The sequence below is a fragment of the Lactuca sativa genome, chromosome 7 (assembly GCF_002870075.4).
Source record: "Lactuca sativa cultivar Salinas chromosome 7, Lsat_Salinas_v11, whole genome shotgun sequence".
In the NCBI taxonomy this organism is placed as follows: Eukaryota; Viridiplantae; Streptophyta; class Magnoliopsida; order Asterales; family Asteraceae; genus Lactuca; species Lactuca sativa.
Window position 1 is genome coordinate 19956189 of NC_056629.2, and position 27305 is coordinate 19983493.

The 27305-nt window shown below is 36.0% G+C and overlaps 1 protein-coding gene across 1 annotated transcript; it reads left to right on the plus strand.

Annotated features, from left to right (window-relative positions):
• The first annotated feature begins 13550 nt into the window (after positions 1-13550).
• Positions 13551-14310, plus strand: LOC111890987 (stigma-specific STIG1-like protein 1). Its single transcript, XM_023887073.3, has one exon. The coding sequence runs from the start codon at positions 13649-13651 to the stop codon at positions 14081-14083; it is 435 nt and encodes a 144-aa protein (XP_023742841.1). The 5' UTR covers positions 13551-13648; the 3' UTR covers positions 14084-14310.
• Positions 14311-27305: the final 12995 nt, after the last annotated feature.

Here is a 27305-nt window from a genome sequence, read left to right on the forward strand (position 1 = left end):
CAACCACCTGATACTTGACCGTCTCAATTGGCACCGTATCTTTCAAAGAAGCTACATTAGAGTTTTCATTAAAATTAACTTCTCTACAGATTATAAACTTATAATCTTCCAAACAACAAAGACGATAGCCTTTTACACCTGATGCATATCCCAAGAAAATTGCCTTCTTGGCTCTTGCATCAAGCTTTCCCTCACTAACATGATAATAGGTTGTGCACCTGAACATTTTGAGTTTCTCATAATCTTCATGTTTGTCACACCCCCGGTCGGCGGTGGAAATGCCGGGCGGTGCGAACATTCTGAGTTTATGGGATTACATTGTTTTAAAAGACAAACATGCAACCTTAACATCACTAGAAACGATAAATAGATGAAACTAAACTCCAACATCTTCCTTGAAGACCTCCTCCTCCTTGACATGAGTATCCTCCACACTCATCTCCCTGAGAATACATGTATTTTTGGAAAACGTCAACATAATGTTGGTGAGTGCATATGTTTTTGGCCTTTATTGTGTTGTATTAATTTAAGAATCCTTTTTCTTTTAGAAAACATTTCCTAAAGTATTTTATCAACCCTAGCTTACTATCTTTTAGGATTTTTAACGATCCTATCTTATTATCTTTTTAGGATATATTTATTAATCATAATTTACTATCTTTGTAGGATATCTAATGATCCTATCTTATTATCTTTTTAGGATATATTTATTAATCCTAATTTATTATCTTTGTAGGATATCTAACAACTTTAACGTATTTTATCTACCACTATAAGGCGTCCCTAATGGTAGTCTGATCTCTAAGGTAATCTAATATACTACCATGAGCCCCCATAATCGACGTTGTTTGACTAATATTTTTCCCCGCCATGACGCTTCATCGGACGTCGAATAGTGAATAATAAGAAAGTTATCATGTCAGGATTGTAGTTAAAAATTGCATGTGGGGTTGTTAGACCCCATATAGATCTATACATATCTTCCTAGCTCTTGCAAGATTAACTATTATAGATAATGGGAAATGCCGAATTTAATCAAGGCCTTTTGATGAATATTAACAACTCACTATAACTATCACAATATAAATCTTTTATCTTATATTTGATGATTATAACTTTTGATCTCATAATTATTTTGTATATATAAGTATGCATATATATATATATATATATATATATATATATATATATATATATATATATATATATATATATATATATATATATATATATATATATATATACCCTAATTATGGTTATTTGAAAACATGAGATTTGGATAGCATAACAACTAGGTACGGTGCATATCCCTATATTTGACTAGCATAATTTTTAGGTACTACGTTATCCTAGGGATATGGACATTATAATATCTAGTTATTATCTCTTCCTAGACTATCGGACATCATGACTCTTAAGCATAATATCATAGCTTACAACTAGGCATAATATCTATAGCAATATTATCCTAAAGCTTTAAGCTTTATAAAATGATTTGATATTTATAGATATAAATATATTTTGATAAAACCATTTGATGAGCATGTATTCCCCCCAGTAAAACATTTAAAGTAGTAAAATAGGGGCCATAAACTCACCGTAGTTACACGAAACCTTTAATGTAGGTTTGAATCGGGCTTAAGACTCTAGGGACCGCTCCTAAAGGTAGAAACTTTGAGATAGAGAGTGAGAGAGGGATTGAGGGTGTGTAGAAATGTAATAGCACTACCTTATATTTATAGTCAAGTTTTGGAGGTGTGCTCCAAACAAATATCTATGCGCACCGTGCGTGATCATCGTAGCTCCACAGGAAGTTGCCACATGTCACTCCTCCACTCGACCACGTCTCTTGTAATCTACTCGAACCCGGTGTTAGGTGTGCGGTGTGTAGAGACGTGCATGAAAAGATGTTGAAAAAAATCATAACTTTTTCGTGCGATCTCCAATCTAAGACCTCTCTATATTTATGTGATGATCTCAACTGTGACAACCCGAAATTTCTATCTTGTAAAGTCAATCAATGCAATCCAAAGGCAGACTTGTATCTGTTACCTTTTATCCTTGCTAAGGGTTATTATAGGAGTTTTTAAGCCTTGTACACTTAGGACTTAATGCTATGAAGTGTGAGTATTGAATCTAGGAATTTCAAATTGAGCCAAGAACATTCATCAAGGGATGTTTACGGCCCAAACTAGGTTCACGGCCGTGAAACCATGTGTGGCCATAATCCCCTCACTACATGTATAGATTTCCTTCACTTTTCTTCATTTCTCACATCTTCCATCCAAGAACACTCAAACTCTCTCAAGTATCATCAAAGGAAATCTTGTCTTCAAAAATGTTAGCGATTCATCCCTTTTTCTAGTTAATCTTCTTGATCATGTGAATCCTTTGAATCACATCCTTGAATTCATCACTTTTCCTTGAAGATCTTCAAGTCTTCATCTTTTCTCCAAGAACACACACTTGTTCTTGGGTCATAAACACCTTCAAGACTTCCATTAAGTAAGTATCTTTTCCATATACTTGTTATCGATTAGAAGCTCTTGAAACCCCATGAAACAAAAACCCTTTAAGCATGAATCAAGCACCAAAAATGCAAGATCTTCAAGAGTTTACGGCCGTGAACCCTTCATAAAATCTTGATATGGCCGTGAATCCTTCGTCCTTGGCCGTAACCTCTTCTTTGACCAAGCTTGGGCCATAAACACTTCAAGTATCCTTGACCGTAAACCCTTGCATGGCCATGAACACTTCTTGTGTGGCCTTGAACTACTTTCAAACAATCACATGTGATTGTAACACTTCATTCCAAGTGTTTCCTTGTCCCTAAGGTTGTTCCCTTACATGATTAGTTGTTATATACACTAATTATATACATATATGTGTCATTATATGCTTAATTGGATCCGTTTGTGCTCGAGACTTCACTTGGCATACTTAGCATCCTATATCGATCTTTCATTCGAATCACTCACTACAGGTGAGTTCATACCCCTACAACTACGTTTTTAAATACTTTTAAATGATTTTAGGGGGGGTGGGGGAATACAAGTATAACACAATGTTATTGTGTTAATCATTTACATGTGAAAACAACATTCAAAAGGATTTCTTATACTCAAACTTGTTGAAAACTCTTTTAAAGCTTTTATAAAATTCTTTATACCAAATCATATTCGTCTATCTATTTAGGTATAGGTATGCTTTAACAGACTGAGGACTATTGCTAGATGCCTTGAATGTTGTTCCTTGTTAGGTTGTGGGCTTGGGGTAGGATCACTAGTCCAAATGTCAGTTAAATCATAGTTATACTTATTGAATATATATGTGAATATTAAACCCATTTTAAGGATTATACTTAACTTAGTTGCTTGGTAAGTAATTGAGTCTTTTCTAGACATCAGTAACAGTCAAACAATCATACTAGTAAACTATAATATGTATAGTTTAGAAGTTTACTACTTAATTTTTCTAGAACAGTGAAACTTACAAGAGTTAGTTCATACAAAAGTTAGTTCATACATGAGTCAGTTCAAACATACTAATACTAGCACAAGAAGGAACATACTAGTACTAGAACAAGAAGGAACATACTAATACTAGAACAAGAAGGAACATACTATAACAAGAACAGAAGGAACATACTATATACTAGAACGGGGAGGAACATACATACTAATACAAGAACAACATAACATTAATGTGAGCCACTACTTCATGGCTTGACAATATACTGCGGTGTCACGTTTTGTAACTAGAGTCTCCTGGAGGGAGAGCGTGAGTTTGTGTATAGATCTTTATGGGATTGACTATCCTACACCTTGCTGCTAGCTAAAGTGGAACCTGCAGGTCTACAGGTGACAAATGTCATACCATTTTGATGTCTTTGGAACGTCGAGTTTTATACTAGTCAGTCAAGCATGGTTATAACCTCATCACATTTTACCTTAATTAAACAAATTGGTTTTAAGGTAGTTAGCACTTCATTAGTTACTATATACAATACTTCTACACATATTTATTTTCCCGTTACATTCATATAGTGATCTTCTCACATAGAAGGTAATGTAAACTATTTTCTGGTAATGATAGTCATATACTTGGGAAAAACACTCACTTTTACAAAAGAACAAACATACATAACATTCGGGTCTTGGTAGAAGACTACTTTCCATTTTAGTAGAAAATATAGGATTTTCTAGGAAGTATACAAACAGTTACATCAAACACTTACAAATATTTACATAAAACACTTACAAACATTTTCATTCAAACTAATGCAAACTTTTGACACTAAAATACTTATGAACTCACCAGCTTAAATGTTGGTCTACTCTTTCAAAATAACTAGTATTCTCAGGTCACCAGTACGTATAGATGGGCAGGTTTTGAGAAGACGGATCACTTTCAAGACTCGTCTTTTATTTTGATATATATATATATTTTTGGTGTCTTGCAAGTACATTCAGAACACATATGTATAAATTATACTATTAATGCAATGGATGATGTTGTTGCTTGTTTTACTATTGTGCATTGTTATGATACTGAATATGACGTCCTCCGCCGCCAAACGTTTCCGTTGTTCTCGGTTTGGGGGTGTGACATCAAGGGGTACTATAAGTATCCTTTAGGTTGTTTTGACTAGTTTTGACCTTCATTTTTGTGCCTAACGGGGGTAAAAATAAATGGTTTTACAAAAATCATCTCTCTCATACGATTCCCATTTTTGGCAAACTTTTTCCTAAAGTTTATATCTTGAGGAGTACTACAAAACTCCTTTTTGCACTTTTGGTCAAAACTCAACTAATATCTAAATATAGTATTGACGTAATAAATTTTAATTACGTGGTTGATTTCTATTTTTATAAAATCTATAACTGTTTCCTTTGGAGTCAGATTTTTATGAATTTTATATCTTTGACATCATGTTAACAAGTATTATCCAAGTATGTTAACCAACTTAGAAAACATTACAACTTTTTCGGACGCTAATTTTTGTGTCTAATGGACATTTTAACAAATAAATGTAATGACACATTTGATTCTTATTATCTTAAAAATCAAATATTACAACATTAAGCTATTACATCTATTTTCCTACTCTAACCTAATGATGACCAGTGACGGAAACCTCTCGGTTGTTACAGTCTCCCCCTGTTTAGGAAATTTCGTCTCGAAATTTTATCTTATCGCTGGGTTTTCTTCGAACAAGTGAGGGTACTTGTCCTTCATTTGATCCTCTCGTTCCTATGTGTACTTTGGTCCTCGCTTAGAGTTCCATCGCTCCTTGACAATGGGAATCTGAATCTTCTCAATTCTTTTGACCTCCATGTTCATTTTTTCGACTGGGTGTTCAATGAAGTTCAGTTTAGGGTTAATCTGAATTTCATCAAGTGGAATGACAAGCGTATTGTAGAAAAGGTTGTTTTTAAGATTAGACATGTGGAAGACGTCATACACGTTATTAAGCTCTTAGAGTAACCTAATTCGATAGGCAACTGGACTTATTATGTCAAGGATTTGGAATGGTATTATGTACCTTAGATTCAGCTTACCCTGTTTTTCTAACCTTATAACTCCTTTCCAAGGAGATACCTTGAGCATCACCGTGTCTTCGACTTGGAACTCTAGGGGTTTATGCCTTACGTCGTCGTAGCTCTTATGACGGTCACATGATTCCTTCATGCGTTCTCTTATCTGCATTATCTTTTCAGTCGTCTCGTGGATAATATTTGGGACAGTTTGTAAGGTATAGCCCGCAAATTTCTTGGCCAGTTGGATATGGCCAACTTCTGTCTCGCAAATGGGAGATCGACATTTTTGGCCATATATTGCTTCAAACGGTGCTGCTTTGATGTTCGTATGATATCTATTGTTGTATGAGAACTCAACCAGAGGAAGGTGAGTATACCATGCACTTCCTAAATATATCACACATGCTCTGAGCATGTCTCCAATGTTTGGATGGTCCTTTCACTTTTGCCATTGGTTTGTGGATAATAAGCTGTACTCATATCCAGATGCATACCAAGGGATTTTTGCAAACTCTGCTAGAATCGAGAGGTAAACCTACTATCTTTGTTAGAGATAATAAATAAGGGTACCCCATGCAATCTAACGATCTCTCTAAGGTATGCCCTAGTCAACTTCTCCATCTTATTCATCTCTTTTATTGGTATAAAGTGAGTAGAATTGGTTAATCTATTGACAACTACTCATATAGTGTCATAACCAATAGTATTCTTTGGTAATTTGGTAACAAAGTTCATTCTAATTTTCTCCTACTTCCACTCAGGAATCTCCAGTTGCTACAACAATCCCGAGGGTTGTTGATGTTCTGCGTTGACCTTGGAACATGTTAGGCATTTACCTACATAGGTTGAAATCTTAACCTTCATGTTTGACCACCAATAGAGAGACTTTAGATCCAGATACATATTTTCTGCTCCAGATAAATGGAATATCTAGTCCTATGAGCCTTATTTAGAACTTGTTCCGTGACCTCTCCATATTTTAGAACCCATACTCGGTTCATGAAATATATCATTCCATTATCCTTAATTTCGAGTTGTCTTTCCATTCCTCAGAGGCCTTATTCTTTAACCTTTCCTTCTGTTAAAGCCTCGAGTTAAGCACTCCTAGTCTGCGATATTAGATTTGACTAGTTAGTCGTCATAAGTGCTTTGACTCTATGATGTTTAACTTGCTATTTATGGCCCAAGGTGTCAGCTACGGTGTTAGCCTTTCTTAGGTGATAACGAATCTCACTATCATAGTCGTTTAGTAACTCTAACCATCTTCTTTTTCTCATGTTGATATCTTTCTGATTGAAGATGTGTTGCAAACTCTTGTGATCCGTGTATACCACACACTTTGTTCTGTAAAGGTAATGACACCAAATCTTCAGGGAAAAAACTACCGCTTCCAACTCTAGGTCGTGGGTGGTGTAGCTGTTCTCATGCACCTTAAGCTTTCTTGAGGCGTAGGCTATGACCTTCTCCCTTTGCATCAATACACATCCCACCCCTGATGTGAAGCATCAAACTATACCATGAAGTTATCAGTACCTTTTGGAAGGGATAGTATCGGTGCACTACATAACATTTCCTTCAGCCTTTGGAAAACTGTTTCCCGTTGGTCTTGCCAGACGAATTTTACTTCTTTTTGGGTTAATGTTATGAGGGGTTTGGTTATACAAGAGGAATTTTCTATAAATCTCCAATAATAGCCAGCTAATCCTAAAAATTGATGCACCTCTGCTGCTGTCTTAGGTGCTTCCTAATTCTTTACCGCTTCTATCTTGGAAGGGTCGACAAGAATTCCTATGTTGCTTACCACATGCCCAAGAAAGTGTACTTCTCTTTTCCAAAATTCACACTTAAAGAATTTTACATACAACTTTTCTTTCCTTAAAAGCTCTAGGATCACTAGAAAGTGTTTCTCATGCTCTTCCTTGGTTCATGAGTATACCAGAATATCGTCAATGAATACAATCACAAATTTATCCAAGTAGGGCTTGCAAACTCGATTCATAAGCTCCATAAAGATAGCTGGGGCATTGGTCAATCCGAAGGGCACGACCAAGAACTCATAATTACCATAACATGTCTTGAAATCAATCTTTGGAATGTCCTCTTCCATGAATCAAAGTTAATGATATCCCGATCTCAAGTTGATCTTAGAGAATTAACTAGATCCTTGCAATTGATCGAAGAGATTGTCTATTCGGGCTAGACGAAAGTTATTCTTAATGATCAAGTTATTTATCTCTTTATAGTCAATGCACATTCGAAAAGATCGGCCCTTCTTCTTGATAAATAGGGTGAGTGCTCCCCCAGGCGAAAAGCTTTATCTAATGAAACCATTGTCAAGTAGTTCTTGTAGTTGGCTGGAAAGCTCTTGCATCTCCGAGGGTTCCAATCTATAAGGAGACTTTGCTATTTGCTAAGCTCCTAGAACTAGATCGATTCAAAACCCTACTTGTTGAGCTGGTGGCAGACCTGGTAGATCCTTTGGGAATACATCAAGGAAATCACACACCTGAGGTACTTCCTTTATCTTTTTTCTTCTTCTTGTCTTTCCTATCAACAATATGAGCTATGAAGGTGAAATACTTTTTCTTCAAGTATTTTTTAGCCTTCATGCAGGAGAAGATCCTAAGATTTCTACCGGGTTTATCACTGTAGACGGTTAAGGGTTCTCCGTTTGTTAATGGTAGACGTACGACTTTCTCAAACCACAACACCTCGAAGTGGTTAAGGATAACCAATCCATACAGATGATGATGTTGAAACTTCCAATGACCATAGGCATAAGATTGATGAGGAAAGTATGATTATCTAACGTTAAGACACAATTCCTAAGTATTTCTTTAACACTACCAACTTGGCCGTTAACAATTTCTACCCTATAGGCTTCCCAAAATTTAATAGATGGGTGGTCTAACAACTTCCTAAATTTGGGAGTAATATTGATTTTATCGGCGTCAGTATCAAAAGTATATTTACATATGAATTATTGATTAGGAATGTACCCGTAACTGCCGTCGGATCTTGGACGGCCTCTCTAGCTCCTATAACAAATGCTCTGTTTCTAGCATTACTTCCCTAACCTTTCAACAGTGGACAATCCCTCCTGATATATTTACCTTCCTTACACTCATAGCATGCTCGACTATCTGTTGTTGTGGTTCTTCGATTTGATAGGGTTTTGCATCCGTTAGCAAGATGACCTTTCTTGCTGCAGTTTCTATAGACCCAACATGCTCCATTGTGATGAAACCCACACTCATTGCATCTAGGACTACTTCCATAGGTAGTCCCTGTCAAGGGTGCTGAAACCGCAAACGCTTGACTAACTTTCCGCTTCTTGTCTGTTGGTAGCATAGCCTTCTCTTTGGACTCTTTGCCAAACTTCTTTTTTCTACCTTCTATCTTCGGACGTTCAACCTTCTGAACCATCGTTCAACGATGAACCTCTTGATGGGCCAAATTAAAGGCTAGTTGTAACACTCTAAATTTTCAAACAAAATTTTCATTTTTAAAATCACATAAATCCCAATATCACATTTCTTAAAAACCTCAAATGTATAAGTTGTCAAAACTCAGGTCAACAATCGTTAGATAATATCCCATAATCCTCAAAAACGTGAACTCCAACTCGTATGTACAATCAAGACGGCACCTTCCCGCGATCATGAGAAGTACCTAAAACACATATCACACAACACGGTAAGCACTAAGCTTAGTGAGTTCCCCAAAATACCACATACACAAATAATAAGCCTCTCATGGCTATAGCTTGGCATGGACCCTCCGGTCACGCGTCTCGGTGAGGACCCTCTGGTCTCACAGCTCAGTGTGAACCCTGCGGTCATGTGTCTCAATGAAGACCCTCGAGTCTCATAGCTTTGGTCAGACCCTTCAGTCTTGTATCTCAGTGAAGACCCTCCGGTCTCACAAATCGGTTTGGACCCACCGGTCCTAACTTAGTAAGGCACATAATAATATAGCATATATCACAAAGACAAGATGCATGATATCACATAACTCAATATAAGTGCATAGTACCCTCCGGTCATAACTCAGATAAGACCCTGCGGTCACATAGTATTACCACTCAGGTAAGTATAGTGAGAAGACGCACCTCGTAAGCAAATAAAATATGTCTCGCACTCAACAATCATATCTAATTGACACTTTATAATAATCACACTAAAGATGTTAGGCTAATCCCCTTTATAACTCCGAGAAAGGGTGAAAGACCATTTTACCCCTCCATGGTCTCCATATCCATCACTTGACTAAACCCTAAAAGTCAATGGAAGTCAACACTCGAGTCAATAGTCCCTGTTGACCCAACTCGTCGAGTGCACCTATGCGGCTCGTCGAGTTCCTTCTGTTCTCAGAAGAATCAGGTTAACTTCAACTCAACTCGTCGAGTTGTCTCATTAACTCGCCGAGTTGTAGCGCGTCCAGACTATCAGGGAAAAACCTAACCGACTTGTCTAGTCGGCTCATGCACTTGTCGAGTCCCTCTAGTCTAATTCTCATTTAGACGATTCTAAGCAAAAATAAAGTCCCAAACTCTAGATCTAGGCTCCCAATGGTGAAATACCACGTAAAGCTGCAAGATTTACGTCCATGCATGACCCTAGGGCTCAAAATGCCAAAACAAAGCTCTATAGAAGGTTTAATGTTTGAAACCTGGCCAATAGCTTGATAAGGCTTGGATCTTTATGCTGAAGGGACCTCAGACAGTCCAGATCTGAAGTTTCAACTTCATGTCATGCTTAAATGACTCAAAGACTCAAAAAGGAAGATGGAAATGGCCATAAACTTCCTAAAGAAGAGATCTAACCAAACAATAGTCAAGGTGATAGCTTTTTACCTCCAATTAGCAGCTAGTACAGAAGGAACATCGGATCCAAAGCCTTCTTCTCGTTCTAAGTCTTATGCTCTTCTATTCCCCTCCCAAGAATGCACCAAATCACACACTTTTAGCCTCTATCTCTCACAGATGATCCTTTAAATACGATACAAAACCTGAAAATTAGGGTTTTCTTACTCAGCACTTACTCATCGAGTTGGGGTCCTCCAACTCGTCGAGTAGACTCTAAAAATCATGCGGACATCTCCATCTCTACTCAGCGAGTTGGGGACTCCAACTTGTCGAGTTTCCCTAACAAAATGAATATAATAAAATTAAATATTATACTTGGGAGTCGGGATGTTACATCATTCGAGACCAATGCATTAACCAACTAGGCTAGAACCACACTTGGTTTATATTCTAAAAACTAATTAATATTATGTAAAATTGTAAATAAAAAATAAATTACAAAAAACATATTTTTACATAAAACTTTCTTTTAATAAAACAACATATACTTTTACGTATTGTGAATAAAATTTACAAACAATTTATATGTTTTTTTACGTATTTATTTTATGTAAAATATTTTGTTTTTTCTCCTGAATATTATAAATATTTTTTCATATATAATATGTTATTATGTTGTTATAATCCTAATATATATTTTTATTTTCTGTTAACATCTTTACTTATTTAAACTAAAAATACAAGTATACGTAAAATTACATAATTTTTCGAGACATGTCTTAAACTGATTTAAAGCAAAATGGTAAGTATTTGTAAAATATACTAAGCAAATATGTTTTTAATGTATGTAATAAATACGTTTTCGTATAATATGTTATTATGTTGTTATAATCCTAAAATATACTTTTATTTTATTTTGATGTCTTTAATTGAGAAGTAATGAGAACAGTGATAGAATGGATTGCTACCTACGCCTAGATCGCGGATAAATGTTTAAACAAAAAAAGCAAGTATGCTTAAACTTACATATCTTTTCGAGACATCTTTAACTAATATAAAACAAAACAACAAATATACCTAAAATAAACTAAAAAAATACGCTTTTAATGTATTTAAAAAAACTATATTTTCATATAATATGTTAGTATATTCTTATAATATTAAAATATATTTATTTTGTATAGTATGTTATTACGTTTAGTCTTAAATCCTAAAAGTTTTTTTGCTTTAATAAAAAAAATAAGTTTTTTGCTTTCACGTAAATTTATTTTTACGTATTTGTTTTATGTAATATATATTTTTTATGTATTTAAAAATAAGAATTTTTTGTATAATGTGTGTGAAAGCATATTATAACAACGTAATAATATATTATACATAAATATATTTTTTTAATACTTAAAAAACATATTTTACATAAAATAAATACGTAAAAAATATTACGTGAAAGCAAAAACAAACTTAATTTTTATAAAAAGTATGGAAAATTGTTTTAGGATCATAACAATATAATAACATGTTATATGAAAACGTATTTTTGAAATACATAAAAAAACTCTTTTATGTAAAATAAATACGTAAAAAATTATATAAATTGTTTGTAAAAAATTATTTTTGTAAAATACGTAAAAGTATAACTTGTTTTATTAAAAAAAGTTTTATATAAAAAGTAATTTTTTTGTAATTTAATATTTATTTATTTATTAGATGATTTTACATAATACGAATTAATTTTTGAAAATATAAACCAAGTTTGGCTTTAACTAATTTGTTAGGATATTGACCGAAGATGGAGAAGAAGACGAGATCCCAAGTTCGAATCCTTCTCCCTTTCCGTTGTTTTAGTTCGAACCATTCTCCCTTCATTTTCTTGTATTTCTTTATTTTAAGATAATTTACAAAAATAGTCACTGTGTTTTACCGAATTTCATGAATTTAGTCTTTTTTATAGCTAAAAAGCCCAAAATACCATCACATGCCTAACATGAGATAACCCTAATGGTTAAAATGGACTCTCGTGAGTAAAAATGATATTCAATGCGAATTTTGCAAGACACATAGACTATTTACGTAACAAAAATTGAGTTTGTGAGTTCTGATAAACCACAATTTATGAAATTTTGTCATAATTTTAATTAAGTAGAATTAAGATAGAAAAATTTTGTGTAAGACGAAAAAAAGTTTTAACTAAATTCAAGTACCAACCTACTTAATTATATTTGATTACTTAATATTTGAACACAAGTTTTACCGATTCAAACAATATTAATGTACTTTTTTAATGACCATAACATACTTTTATGATTCAATAATAAATATGAACAGAAATTACAGATTATATCATGGCTTGAGTCCATGTTTCAATTTATTTATTGTAATTAACATTGATCTTTATACGTCTTTTTAACGTTTTAATCCTGACGCTAATCCATAGATAAATTAATTGATTTTTTTATAAAAACATTTAACTCTAAAATTTCAAATGAATTACCCAAATTTGTATACTTGTCGCAAAACCGTCGGTAGTTATAAAATTTGGGCTTCACCTTCCATCGAATCCGTCGCTATTGCAAAGGATTTATTATTATTATTATTTTATTTTTTATTTTTTCTGTTGGTAGAATTTTGTCCCAAATTCTACGATCCGAGTGTAAACCACATGCATGCAGTTTAACTAAAATAACTGGCCTAACCAGGAATATATTTGTGAACCCTTTTGTTCTACGTTTTCGAAAGTCATTAGAAGTCAAAATAAATATATATATTCCAAGTGGCAAGTGCTCCAATAACAATATTTCTGGTCAAACATGAATTCTTGCGGCAAGATAATTAATTATGAAACCGTGTAATGTTGATTTCATACGTACTTTATTTTTTAGTTAATTCTGTAATATTGGCATTTAATAAGTTATTTAATTATATAAGCATTAATTTTCTCTAAAGAAACACTACATGTTTTCAAATAGATACCATAATAAGAGTTTAGAACAACATTATACAAACAGATACCATAATATTACTATGTAGTTTGGAGAATTCATAAACAAGAAAATACCATAGAAATTTAAAGTCGAATCTTTTTAGTGGAGTCTTTGCTACAAAAATACCATCCATAAACCTAACATATTTTCAACCCTGGACTTCCGAATATATAAAATCATTCACACTACCACCCTATATATACATTCCCCGTTTAATATTAGTCTCATCCATCCCTCCACCAAAATCTTCATTCACTATATACTGTATACGTCCATACTTATCTTTATCTTAATTTCTCACTAGATCTGCATGCAACACCATGAAAATCTTGATAATCCTGATAATTCTCTTGGCTTTAGTCATCAATCTATCTGCCACACTAGTAGATGCCACACTAGTAGATGCCACACTAGTAGAAGATGAGGAAAAAGATGTTTTTCCTACTTATGGGTCGCTAAGAGGAGTTAATCGGTTCCTTGCACAACAATCGAGGGGCCTGCTGAAATGCAACAAGAATCCAAGACTCTGTAGGGTGAAAGGAAGCGCGGGTCCAGATTGTTGCAAGAAGAAATGTGTAAATGTTAAGACTGATAAACAAAATTGTGGACTTTGTGGGAAGAAATGCAAGAACCAAGAAATCTGCTGCAAGGGAAAATGCGTGAACCCTCTGGCGGACAAGCGTAATTGTGGAGGATGCAACAATAGATGCAAGAAAGGGAATTCTTGCATATATGGTATGTGTAGTTATGCTTAAAAGAAAGAGAATATTCCAGGTGAAATGCATATATTGCAAATACCAATTCATTTTATTTCTTGTAAGTTGTAACAAGTTGATATGTAACAAAGTTTAAATTGATATGGGTTGAAATAAGAATAGATTATATTTGCGGTTCTCAAAAAAAAAAAAAAATATAACATGTCCAATGTTAATGTTTCTTATGGGATATATCTATATGAAATAATTTACCTATTTTAGCGTAATATATTGAAGTCAGTAACTTGGATAACTTTTTCTTATCTAATATAAGTTTAAGGATGCATTTTTTATATTATTTTTGTTGCAAGATATTTGTAATAGCAAATGTCAAACTTTGAAAACGAAATATATTCATAACTTAAAAGTAGAAGTATTTATAAGTTGAGGGCTTGATCTAATATATTCTACCTAATATATTAATGTATCACGACAGACTATTCTAACATCATCAACCATCAACCACTCTCGCATACCATTTTATCATAATACATAGAACAAAAAACGGTTGTGGACTACTAGAAAAAGAAAAAGTGTATCACGACAGACCATTCTAACACCATCAACCATCAACCACTATCACATACTTGCATCCGATAAAAGATCAAACCAGCATCATTTATCCAATAGCGACAAAAGTATTAAGAGAATCTTTATTAGTTAACGATAGACATTCCATCGATAATTGGTCTTGTGGTTTGTAAAATAATTTGATTACGAGGATTTACCACTAAATATAGACAAATTCGTCGCTAAATTTGGAAAAGCTTTCCGTCATTTATTTGTCGTCACCCCTTCGTTGATTTGGCACGGAAATCCTTTGCTAACGCTCTGTGTAACGCTCTAAATTTTCAAATAAAATTTTCATATTAAAATAACATAAAACTCAATATCACGTTTTCTCAAAACCACAATGTATCAATTGTCAAGAACATAAGCCAACAAAACAATTGATAATATCTCAGAATCCTCAAACATAATCTTGAATACGTGTGTACAATCAATTCGATGCTTTCCCGCGATCCTGAGGAGTACCTGAAACACATATCACATAACACGGTAAGCACGAAGCTTTGTGAGTTCCCCAAAATACCACACGCATCTCATTAGCCTCTCATGGCTATATCTCAAATAAGACCCTCCAGCAATGTGTCTTAGTGGAACCCTCTAGTCCCACAACTCGGGCGGACTCTCCGGTCCTAACACAATAAAACTCAGAATAATACACAACATAAATCACAAAGACATAATGCAGGATATCACAATACTCAATATAAGCACACAAGACACTCCGGTCACACAAAATTACCACTCAAGGTAAGTATAATGAGAAGACTCACCTCACAGAGTAAAGCAATATATCCCACACTCGAGCTGCTGGTCTAATCTCCGCCCCTCCATGGCCTCCAAATTCCACAGTTGACCAAAACCCTAAGGTCAACGAAAGTCAATAGTCAAAATTGATCCAATTTCTAAAGTCAATGGAAGTCAACAGTCCATGTTGTCTCAACTCGCCGAGTACAACTCATGAACTTGTCGAGTCCTTCATAACTCAGTAAATCGCAAAAACCCGGTTCTACTCGCCGAGTTGCTAGCCAACTCATCGAGTCCATGCAACGTCCAGAAGACCAGGAAACCCCACCTACTCGTCGAGTTGTCTCATCAACTCGTCGATTCCACTTTAAATCCAAAGACGGGTAAAACCCTCTCAACTCGTCGAGTTGTCTCACCAACTCGCTGAGTCTGTAATGCGTCCAACCATCAGAGAAAACCCTAACCGACTCGTTGAGTTGTCTCATAAACTCGTCGAGTCCCTTAAGTCTATTTTCTCATTTAGATGATTTAAGGCATAACTAAAACCCCAAACTCTAGATCTATCCTCCCAAGGATGAAATAAGATATAAAGCTACAAGCTTTACGTCCATGAGTGGCACTTAGGGCTTGAAGTGCCAAAACAAAGCTCTATGGAGGGTTTAATGTTTAGAACTTGGCCAATAGCTTGATAAAGCTTGGATCTTTATGCTCAAGGGACCTCCTACAGCCCAGATATGAGGTTTCAACCTCATGGTATGCTCAAGTGACTCAATAACAAAAGATGAATGGGAGAAAACCCTAAAAACTCCCTAAACTAAGATCTCACAAAGGAAAGGTCAAGATTGTAGCTTTTTACCTCCACTGAGAAGCTAATCACTGAAGAACACTGGATCCATAGCCCCTCCTCGATGAAATCCACAATGCTCTCCAAATCTCCTTCTAAAGATGCACAAAAACACTCAATTTGTGCTCCCTCTCTCTCTCTCTCTCTCTCTCTCTCTCAGAATGAGTGGAACTGGTCTAGGGTTTCTCACATAGCTCTAAGGTGACAAGGGTGGCGGAAATGAGGGCTTAAGGTCCTTAAAATAGGACACAAACCCCAAAAATTTGGGTTTCCTCAAACAGCTGCAACTCGTTGAGTTGGTCACAAAACTCACGCGGCCACCTCAGCTCCTACTCGTCGAGTTGGGGCCGACCAACTCGTCGAGTATGCCCTATATTGTGTATTAAAACTCCCAAGTTTCACATCCAGGATTCGAGGTGTTACAATTCTTCCCCACTTGAATTAGATTTTGCCCTCGAAATCGCTCCTTAACAACTCATAGTTTGAAACCAATAACCCGAGAAGCACCACCGAAAAAAATATCATATCATACAACATTGTCCCTCCCAAGACACCCGAAACCAAACAGGAACTCCCAACCTGAAGAAATACAGACCCCTCTGTCGATGCAGTACCAGTTCTGACTCTCCAGAACCTATAAATTATAGTGGTCTGTCTCTTCGACAGACCACCCATGCATAATATCACCATGTAATCGCTCATCGAATAATAGATCCAATAAGACACTTCCAACTCTGATTATCTTGTTGCGACTGATGGAAAGAAGTTGTTGACCAATAATTGGCTGTTGACCACTCATGTCAGACATACTAGTCAATCCAGATCGTAACCCAAAAGGAAAGGAGGGGTCACATCTCATCGAGGACCCACCACTTGTTCTGCTATCAGAACCCATCTGAAAAATGTATCTCAATACTCTGTCCTCAGGCATAAGAAGAACGATTATGCACGGTAAAGCCTATTTTCTGACATCCATAATTATAAGCCCCCAGCTTTCTCTCAAATGATCCTTCCAACACTGAACATTTGGTCAGCTCCCGACCCAACAGTTGAACCTCCAATGCTTACTCCTTGCACACCAAATAAAACGACTCTACATTCTTCCTTCTCACAATAGTTATCTTGGACCATCATATGACACACAAAGTCATGAAGTTCGCTTCACCTCAAGCGAAAACTACAACCTTATCTGAAGTTGCCTCACCTTCGACCTATGTCGTCTACCACTTACTAGATCCATGTGTCTCGTGGTCCTTCCCAAACCAACGAACCAACCCACTCAGGTCTAAAACATCAGATAGAAACCATTACCACTCAAAATGAAATCAATCTGGAAATACGGAATCTCATCCTGCCTACCTAATACTCAAATAGAGCCAAACTCAAGCTCGAGAGTCTGGTTCAACCACATAATAGGAACCACTCATCTCCAATCTGATACTCAACTCATGATCTGTGACCTGCGAATCTATGCGCTCATTAGTTCTCCAACCCCTTCCGATTTGTGATAGCCCATCCCTAATTCGAGATATAACGGTTCTTGGCCATCACGAAGACCCCAGTCCCGTCCCTGGTCCGACCACTAGGTTTTCGAAGACTCAATCGTCAAGGCTACCCATGCTTAAGAACACCTCCGTGTCATACACTGCCTAGTGGATGCTATGGATCCCCACAGTCCCGCAACACTCTCTCACTAACTAGCGTATACTACGGATCCCCATAGTTCCACAACACTCCCTCGCTAACCAGTAAACGCTACGACTCCCCGTAGGCTTACGACACTCCCTCACTAACTTGTGAACGCTATGACCCCTTGCAGGATTACGACAATCTGTTACTGAATCATGTATGCTACGGCTCCCCGCAGTCATGCGAAACTCTCTGACCAACTCATGTATGCTACGACTCCCCGCAGTCATATGATACTCTCTCTCTCTCTCTCTGACTCATATATGCTACGACTCTCCCCAGTCATATGATACTCTCTCTGACTCATGTATGTTACGGCTATCTACAATCATACGTTACTCTCTCACTGACTCATGTATGCTACGGCTCTCCGCAGTCATACGATACTCTCTCACTCGCCATGGGCTCATCCCACGGTTTTTCCCTGACTGGCCCAAGTGATTACTCCCACCCGGATTCACTCACTCTCTCTTATCACCCCATAAACTCCTCATCAATTCATCACGACACTGAGTTCACTAACTTATGGCCCGTGGTCCAACATAGTTAGGTGCACACACCTACTCAAATTATGCATCACTACTCTTGACAAAAGTTCTCGATGAGAAGGCACTTTCCTCAGTACAATCACACCCTTGGACAAATTCTCGTCTAGCGACAATTAACCGATGGTCTCACATCTGGAGATATAGTCTCTTAATGTTCCACTTGACGTTTGATAGACCCAAGTCTCATAGTAATCCAAAAAAATATGGCATCATACTCAGATACCTCGATACACCATCACAAAATCTCACAATGCCTTGCCATGACCACTGATCTTCCACTCACACAACTCAAAGCCTTGAGGTACTCAAACTCACCACTTGAAGCACGGAGGAATTGTCAATGACCGAGAACGCGTTGACGACAATATAAAACCCCATCCTCTTCCAATCAAGCCCATGCGAAACTACTCATACCGACCCTGAAGTTGATTGAAAAAAATCAGTGACTGCCCTTCCCGGAGTACAGGTAACAATCTATACGTCGAACTATCAATCTCTCAGCAATCGAAACTTGACTCGGCAACCTAACTGTCTCGAAACTCCAACATTGGTAAACCAGAAGAACATGAACCATAATCAAGTTCCTGTCCAATGGTCACTTGTCGTGAAGGCACTCATTCTCTGCTGAGCATATGCAACATGCCTCCTCTTTCTCTGTGTTTGCCTTGACTATCACATGACTCCTGTCTCATATACTCGGACTATAGATCCCCATAACCCAAACTTCTGTACCACATCAGATTGAGGATCCTCCCTGCAGAATACCCAGTTCTTCCCCACTTAGGGTTCGAACCATCGTCCTTTGACATACTAAACAAATCACACTACAGACTGGCTCACCAGATGTACCATTCCCGACTCATGGAACATACCACGCAACACTCGATGATCTTCCAGGTAATGACCAAATAACTCCAAGTACCCCATATCTCAGATGAAAACCTCAAAATCCTCCTAATATGACTGCCTCTAGTCACTCAAAATCTCATACCGACACATCACCGAACATCTCGACTGTCTCGAATTAGTTACGACTCTCAACCTGGGAGTAATGAACTATCACACACACACACACGCACACCTCATCTCTGATTCCTCACCCACCATGCTATTGTGTGAATTATCATAGAAGCAAGAGACCTCACTCTTACAGTCGATATACAACGGAAACAACAAGGGCTGTCGCCCCGATATACTCCTCTTAATTACCTGGAACTGCTGCTAAAATATGCCTTACTATACTCAACTAAAGCATATCCTTATCCTCATCCATCTCATTCCCCTTGGATTTCTCTCTTACGATATAAGAATACCTCGCATCAGACATACCATACATACTCTGGTGAAAACATCTCAATTGTATACTACTTTACAGGGTTTACCTCCAAACTTTGAAACCGGAAGCTCGTTATCTCTTTCGTTCCACACGGGAAGCGGAAATAGTGAAGTTCTCATCACAGAAAGTGACATCTCAACCATCAGCCAATCACTCAACCCAAACCATAATCCTCGACAAAGCATCATCTCCACTTTTCCAAGAGTCCTGAGACTCCAACTGGCATCTCATCAGTTAAATCCCTCCGAATCTATACTTAGTTCTCCTTGCAAGGTGTACTCCAATTAAGCTTGACCGACATGGACCTCGGGCCTCACAATTCACCATACTCACTCTCGGTATGAACAACCACAGTCGGACAACCGGTAAAGGCGGAAACACACTATGTCATGAATCATGGTACTCCAACCATGTTACTCTCCTCAATCTGTTACTCAGAACCTCTGGAATTTTCCTTGTTTGGAGTATGGGTCCTCTACTTTTAGTAGTACGGGCCCATACTACCTGCCACATCTACCCATACTTTCCACACGAATCATCCCATATTTCCTAAGTAGCTGCTCAACCTTCTCGATTTCCAATACCTTTACCGTCGTTCGCTCTCCAGTGAATACTGACCTCCAAACAGTGCACTCATTGAGCTGAAATTACTCCCTAGGCTCTCTTAGATTCTCACACTTCTCTGCCATTAGCTGCTGAAGAACTCCTCATGATGCCAACCATCTACCTCCTGGATATTGTCATATTCACTTAGTAGCTGACTCCTATCATTCAAGGGTTTCACAAAGCACAAATCAAACAACATTTGGGCATCGAATAACCTCTATTAGCATACCAAACCACTCTAACATACAACTCCACTTGCTCTATCCTCGACTCAATAGGCATCACTGACTCAAGCAACTCCACCTCTCGTGGGTATCTAACTACTCTCTCAGTATATTCCTCAAATTCACATCTAGGTATCTCTCCTAGATCACTCCTTTACTCAAAGGTCTCTCTAAAAGATTCCTGCTAGGCACTCCTACTCAGCACATACATAGAGTAGATAACATATAATATAAATCAACGGCATCCCATAGGGTAAGGCATCCCGAATCATGCAACTTTAGCTCTAAATTCCTGAAATACCTAGCCTATCCTCTAGCATCCATCTCTAATATCTCATAAGTATCTCAAAATGTAAACAAGTAATGGTATTTTTGGAAATCACCGTTTGGGCTCTGGCTGATTGTACACACTACTCTATCTCGTTTTCTCTTTAAAAACTCTTACTCATTTTAGAAAATCCTCTCAATCCTCAGTTTGAGTCCAGACATACCCGGGAGTACATCCGAATCCCTCAAACCAACGCTCTAATACCAACTTGTTATGCTCTAAATTTTCAAATAAGTTTTTCATTTTTAAATCACATAAAACTCAATATCACTTTTTCTCAAAACCAAAATGTATCAATTGTCAAAAACACAAGCCAACAAAACAATTGATAATATCCCAAAATCCTCAAACATAATCTCAAACAGTTGTGTACAATCAAGCTTGCGCCTTCCCACGATCCTGAGGAGCACTTGAAACACATATCACACAACACGGTAAGCACGAAGCTTAGTGAGTTCCCCAAAATACCATACACATCTCATTAGCCTCTCATGTGCTGTATCTTGAATAAGACCCTCCAGTCAATGTGTCTTAGTGGAACCCTGCGGACCCACAACTCGGGCGGACCCTCCGGTCCTAACTTAGTAAAGCTGAGAATAATACACAACATAAATCAGAAAGACATAATGCAGGATACCACAATACTCAATATAAGCACACAAGACCCTCCGGTCACATAAAGATACCACAACAGTACGTGTTGACTCAACTCGTCGAGTACAACTCATGAACTCGTCGAGTCCCTCAGAACTCAGTAAATCGTGAAAACCCGGTTCTACTCGTTGAGTTGCTAGCCAACTCATCGAGTCCATGCAGCGTCCAAAAGACCAGGAAACCTCACCTACTCATCTATTTGTCTCATCAACTTGTCGAGTCCACTCTGAATCCAAAGATGGGTAAAACCCTCTCAACTCGTCGAGTTGTCTCACCAACTCCCCGAGTCTGTAACACGTCCAACCATCGGGGAAAACCCTAACTGACTCGTCGAGTTGTCTCATCAACTTGTCGAGTCCCTTAAGTCTATTTTCTCATTTAGACGAATTAAGGTATAACTAAAACCCCAAACTCTAGATCTAGCCTCCCAAGGATGAAATACCATGTAAAGCTACAAGCTTTACGACCATGTATAGCACCTAGGGCTTGAAGTGCCAAAACAAAGCTCTATGGAGGGTTTAATGTTTGGAACTTGGCCAATAGCTTGATAAAGCTTGGATCTTTATGCTTAAGGGACCTCCTACAGCCCAGATCTGAGGTTTCAACCTCATGATATGCTCAAGTGACTCAATAACATAGGATGAATGTGAGAAAACCCTAAAAACTCCCTAAACTAAGATCTCAAAAAGGAAAGGTTAAGGTAGTAGCTTTTTACATCCACACAGAAGCTAATCACTGAAGAACACTAGATCCACAGCCCCTCCTCGATCAAATCCGCAATTCTCTCCAAATCCCCTTCCAAAGATACACAAATACACTCAATTTAGCCTCTCTCTCTCTATCTCTCTCTCTCTCACACACACAACAAGTGGAACTGGTCTAGGGTTTCTCACATAGCTCTACGGTGACAAGGGTGGAAGAAATGAGGGCTTAAGTCCCTTTAAATAGGACACAAACCTCAAATATTACGGTTTCCTTAAACAACTCCAACTCGTCCAGTTGGTCCCTCCAACTCGTCGAGTTGGTCACAAAACTCACGCAGCCACCTTAATTCCTACTCGTCAAGTTGGGGCTGGCCAACGTGTCGAGTAGGCCCTATATTGTGCATTAAAACTCCCAAGTTTCACATCCAGGATTCAGGGTGTTACACTCTATCTCTAATCTGTTACTGATTTCTATATCAACATCATATAATGTTTCATTGACATGTATTTAGAAAGCCTAATGGTGGCGTGCTATGTATTAGATATATAAAAAAATGTCATTTTAATTAAATAAAATATGATGCATCGCTCGGAGCAATAATGTTTATGTTTTTTTTTTGAACGGCGGAAAGTTTATAACCAAAAAACGAAAAGTACAAAATGTTTCAACAAAAATAACAACATTTGGTGAAGATTTATTTCTTCGGAATATCAAATGCAAGGAAAATGGTGTTTTAAATGAAAATGTTTTTAGTATTTTATACCAAATCATAAAAAAGTACATACAAGAGACAACAAAGAAAAATCTAAAAGTTAATGATTTAGAGAGTGACAACTACCAAAGAGCTTCTAACCCAGTAGTATCCGGTGTTGCTCTCTCTCTTTAAGGTCGAGGGTTAAAGTCTCACTACGGAGATAAGTGGAATAATTTAGAAGTAGTTTAATATGTATTTGTATTTGCCGTTTAAAAAAACGAGATAGGCAACTCTCTTTCTCTCTCTCTCTCTCTCTCACACACACACACACACACACACACACACACATATATATATATATATATATATATATATATATATAATTTAAAACTAATTAATAAATGGAATTATTAATCAATTATTTTAAATAAATTATTATAACCAGTGATAATCACGGTTATAAAATTAATTAAACTTTCATAGTAAAAAGTTAAAATTATTAATCAGTTATTTTAAATAAATTATTAATTAAGATATATTTTTTAGTTATATAAAATTATAATTGTTGATTTAAATTAATACATGAAATTCTATCACCTTATAATTTATATTTATTTTATTTTATTTTTTTATTCTAATGCTATTGATTTAATGTAAATAGATTGTGAAATTTAAAATTTAAAATTTGAAATGGAGAATTAATAGGTTGACATGTGGTATGATAGGTGACATATAATATTAGTGAGGATTTTTTAATATTATGATACTTGTCAATAGAAGAATAAACTTATTCATTTATTAGAATATATATATATATATATATATATATATATATATATATATATATATATATATATATATATATATATATATATATATATATATATATATATATATTCTATCATATAAATTTCCACTAACATTTATTGATCAAAAGAATGTTGTTATAAACTCATTTTAATAGTCTTACTTAACATCAAGACATAATGTAGGTGAATTCGTCAAAAAGTAGCATTCTTAGAGTGAATAGATTTGGAGGTATACCCATCGGCTAAAATTTACATACCTTGACGACATTTAGGTGGGAGCATCGATGACAATATCGATGAAGATAAATGTTTGAAGATAAATTTTATTATTAATTAGAAATGAAGTGAAATCTATGTGGGGCTGCTTCCACTTTGCTATTCCATTATTGGAATCTTTAGAATTTTTTTGTTGTTAACCGAGGTTCCAGTAAAGGTCTTAAGAGCACCTGCATCGCTAGCTTTCAATACATTGAGGTTCTACTAAAGGTCTTAAGACCACCCACATCGCTAGCTTTCAATACATTTGCAATGTTAAGTTTCCACTATTTCCAAGCTAAGTCGGATGATTTCTTTCTGAAGGTGAAAGTATTCCAAGTCTTATCTCTCTATATTTTAATATTATATTTATATCGATAATAATATACTATATATTTATATGGTTTGCTTAGTATATTTGTATGATTTGTTTAGTGTATAAAACATGCAATCAATTTTAATTTTTTAAATTATATTTTTGAAAAGATTCAAAATATCAAAAAATTTCATTATCGTTAACTAGAAAAAGGATACGAAAATATGTTCTGCCCCTACCTTTAACGTTCGTGTTCCGATCTTGCTTTTGAAGGAAGAAGAAGGTTTTGGTAGTGTTTTCAGCATCTTGGCTAGCTTTAGGACTTGACGACTGGGGATTTCTCGGTTGTTTTGGACAGATTTTTTCATGATGGTCTGATCATCACGACGTGACGCTAGTTTGGATCAAGATTAAGTTGGCTAAGTCGGATCATGGTCGAGTTTGGGATCAGGCCGAATGCATTCTCACGACGTGACCATGGGTTGGTCATGACGTGAGGGTCAGCTGATGGTAATGTTAATCGTTAACTTTGACCCTGACTGTTAACTTGTGGACGTGAGTTGACTTTTGGTCAAAAACTACAAGTTATAGAGTATAAACTAAGGTTGGACCTTTTTTGAACATTTTCAATTACTTTCAGTCATAATGGGAAGTATCTGGTTTGACTGCACAACATCTCCTAATGATTTTCCGTATTGATTATTATCATTTCACCCTAACGTTTGAGATACATTTTTATCATGATTGATGTTGGAACATTTGATGTATGGATTTGATTGCTTGAGAATGAATATATTGTTGGATTAGTATGTAAGTCCATAACTATTTTGGTAAGTACTTGACCCGATTATGAGCATGATTCTTATGAGTTGCCTTCACCATAGCAATATGTAGGATGAATTAAGGAGATAAAGGTTTAATTATGATTTATTAATATATTATAAGAATAATATATTATAAGAATAATATATTAAAGGAGAAATCATAATTTTTAATTAATATTAGCCAAGAATTAATTAAGTATTAATTTTGTGGCTAAAAGAGATTAATTAAACATAAAGAACTTATTGTGTAATTATAAGATAATTACCTAGATAGGCTTATGGACTCCATAGAAGTGGAGTAGATGAATTCTATGGGGAAACCCATTAGAAATCGTCCAAGGCTTCTAAAGAAGGAGTCCATGGGCTGTTTAGGGCTTAAGCAGTCAAGTTCGGGTTTCCTAGCTTGATAACCCTAATTGCCTATGTATATAAGGAGTCCTTAGGCACCAAAAACGTGTCTAACACTTGGATTAGAGTTTCCAGCCGTTTTTGGTGCCTCCCCTCTCTTCTATTTTTCATCTTGTTGCTTAGTGGTGTTTGTGACTCCATTAGAGGTGCAACACTTGAGGCACTAATCTTTCTGAAGCCAATGATTGATTGTTATTGCTATATAACAATCAAAGGTCAGATCTAAACCATATTTTATGTTAATATGATTAATTGTATGCTAGATCTAGGGTTTGTAAGTCTTGGAAGTTTATTTCATGTTCAAAGTAGAAAAAATAGATCCAAGCAATTAGGATTGCATGAACACCATAGGATTGATGTTATGCTCAAAACCTATCAGTGGTATCAAAGCCTATGTCGTTTTTCTATTGAATATATGCATAATTAGACTGCTAAAGATTTGAAAATCGAAAATTTTTGCTCACTGCCTGATGAACTCGCCGAGTTTCTCTAAGAAATCGACGATTTCCAAAGAGGACTCGACGAGTTGGCTGTTCTGTTGACGGGATTTTCGAATTTCTGGCCAGATTTTGATGGGGATAATTACCAAAACTCATTTTTATTGCCTAAAATCGATTTTTTATGTTTGGAATGTTTATCCTTATCAAAATTAATGGATTTGGTTAAATATGGACATTATAGGATTATTATTAGATAAATATTTGACCTAGTAAGTTTGAAAAGTTTCAATTTGTACCCTTTAGGTTTTATAGTTTAAATTTGAACTTAAAAGTTTTTGTTTTTGAAATTTAAATAGTTAAACCCAAATGTTTTGAAAAGTTTCAAAACTTGTCCTCAAGTTTTGGAATTTAAATTTTGATTAAAAGTTTAATTTTGAAATATTTAAATTCTAAACCCTATGTTTGAAAAAGTTTCAAAACTTGCCCTTAAGTTTTGGATTTTAAAATTAATTAAAAGTTTTAATTTTAAATTTTAAATTCTAAAACCCTAGTAATTTGAAAAGTTCAAATCACACCCTTATGGTTTTATTAATTAATGAAAGTGTATAATTAAAAGAGATTTAATGAACCCATAAAGTTTTGGTTTACATTAAATTAAAAGTATAATTTACTAAATTGAACCCCCTAGTATTTTAAAAGTGTAAAATACACACTATCCTATATATAACATTAAAAGTCTAATATTATATATATGTATGAGTAAACAGTCAGTCTTACCGTTAGTAGGCCTCATTCACGAAGCTAGTCTATAAGGGGTGTTTAAGGAAATTGCCTATAAAATGGCGATTGAATGTGCATCCACTCTTACCCACAGGCCACCGCACTCTTGACTAGTGGAGGGTTGTTAGCCAAACGGGTAGGATATGATAGAAACCTTCCATTATAAGTACAATGAAGTACAAAGTAACTAAATGCTTTTAAAAATTCCCAAATCATAGTTACTTTAGGAAAAATGTGAAATTGTATGCTAATCCATGGAATTACACTTCGTACCCTTGTCAAACGTTAGTGGAGCGTGTGTGGTTAATTGGCACAATAATTTGGGGATGACATTGGTAGCGAAGGGTGGCTCGATGCTTATCATAGATCAATGGAGCGTGTGTGGCTTACCGACACATTCATTAGGTGATAGTAGTATTGGGTGCACCACGTGATTCGTATGGTTATT

Coding starts and splice junctions, on each gene's coding strand:
- LOC111890987 (XM_023887073.3), top strand. CDS start 13,649: ATGAAAATCTTGATAATCCTGATAATTCTCTTGGCTTTAGTCATCAAT.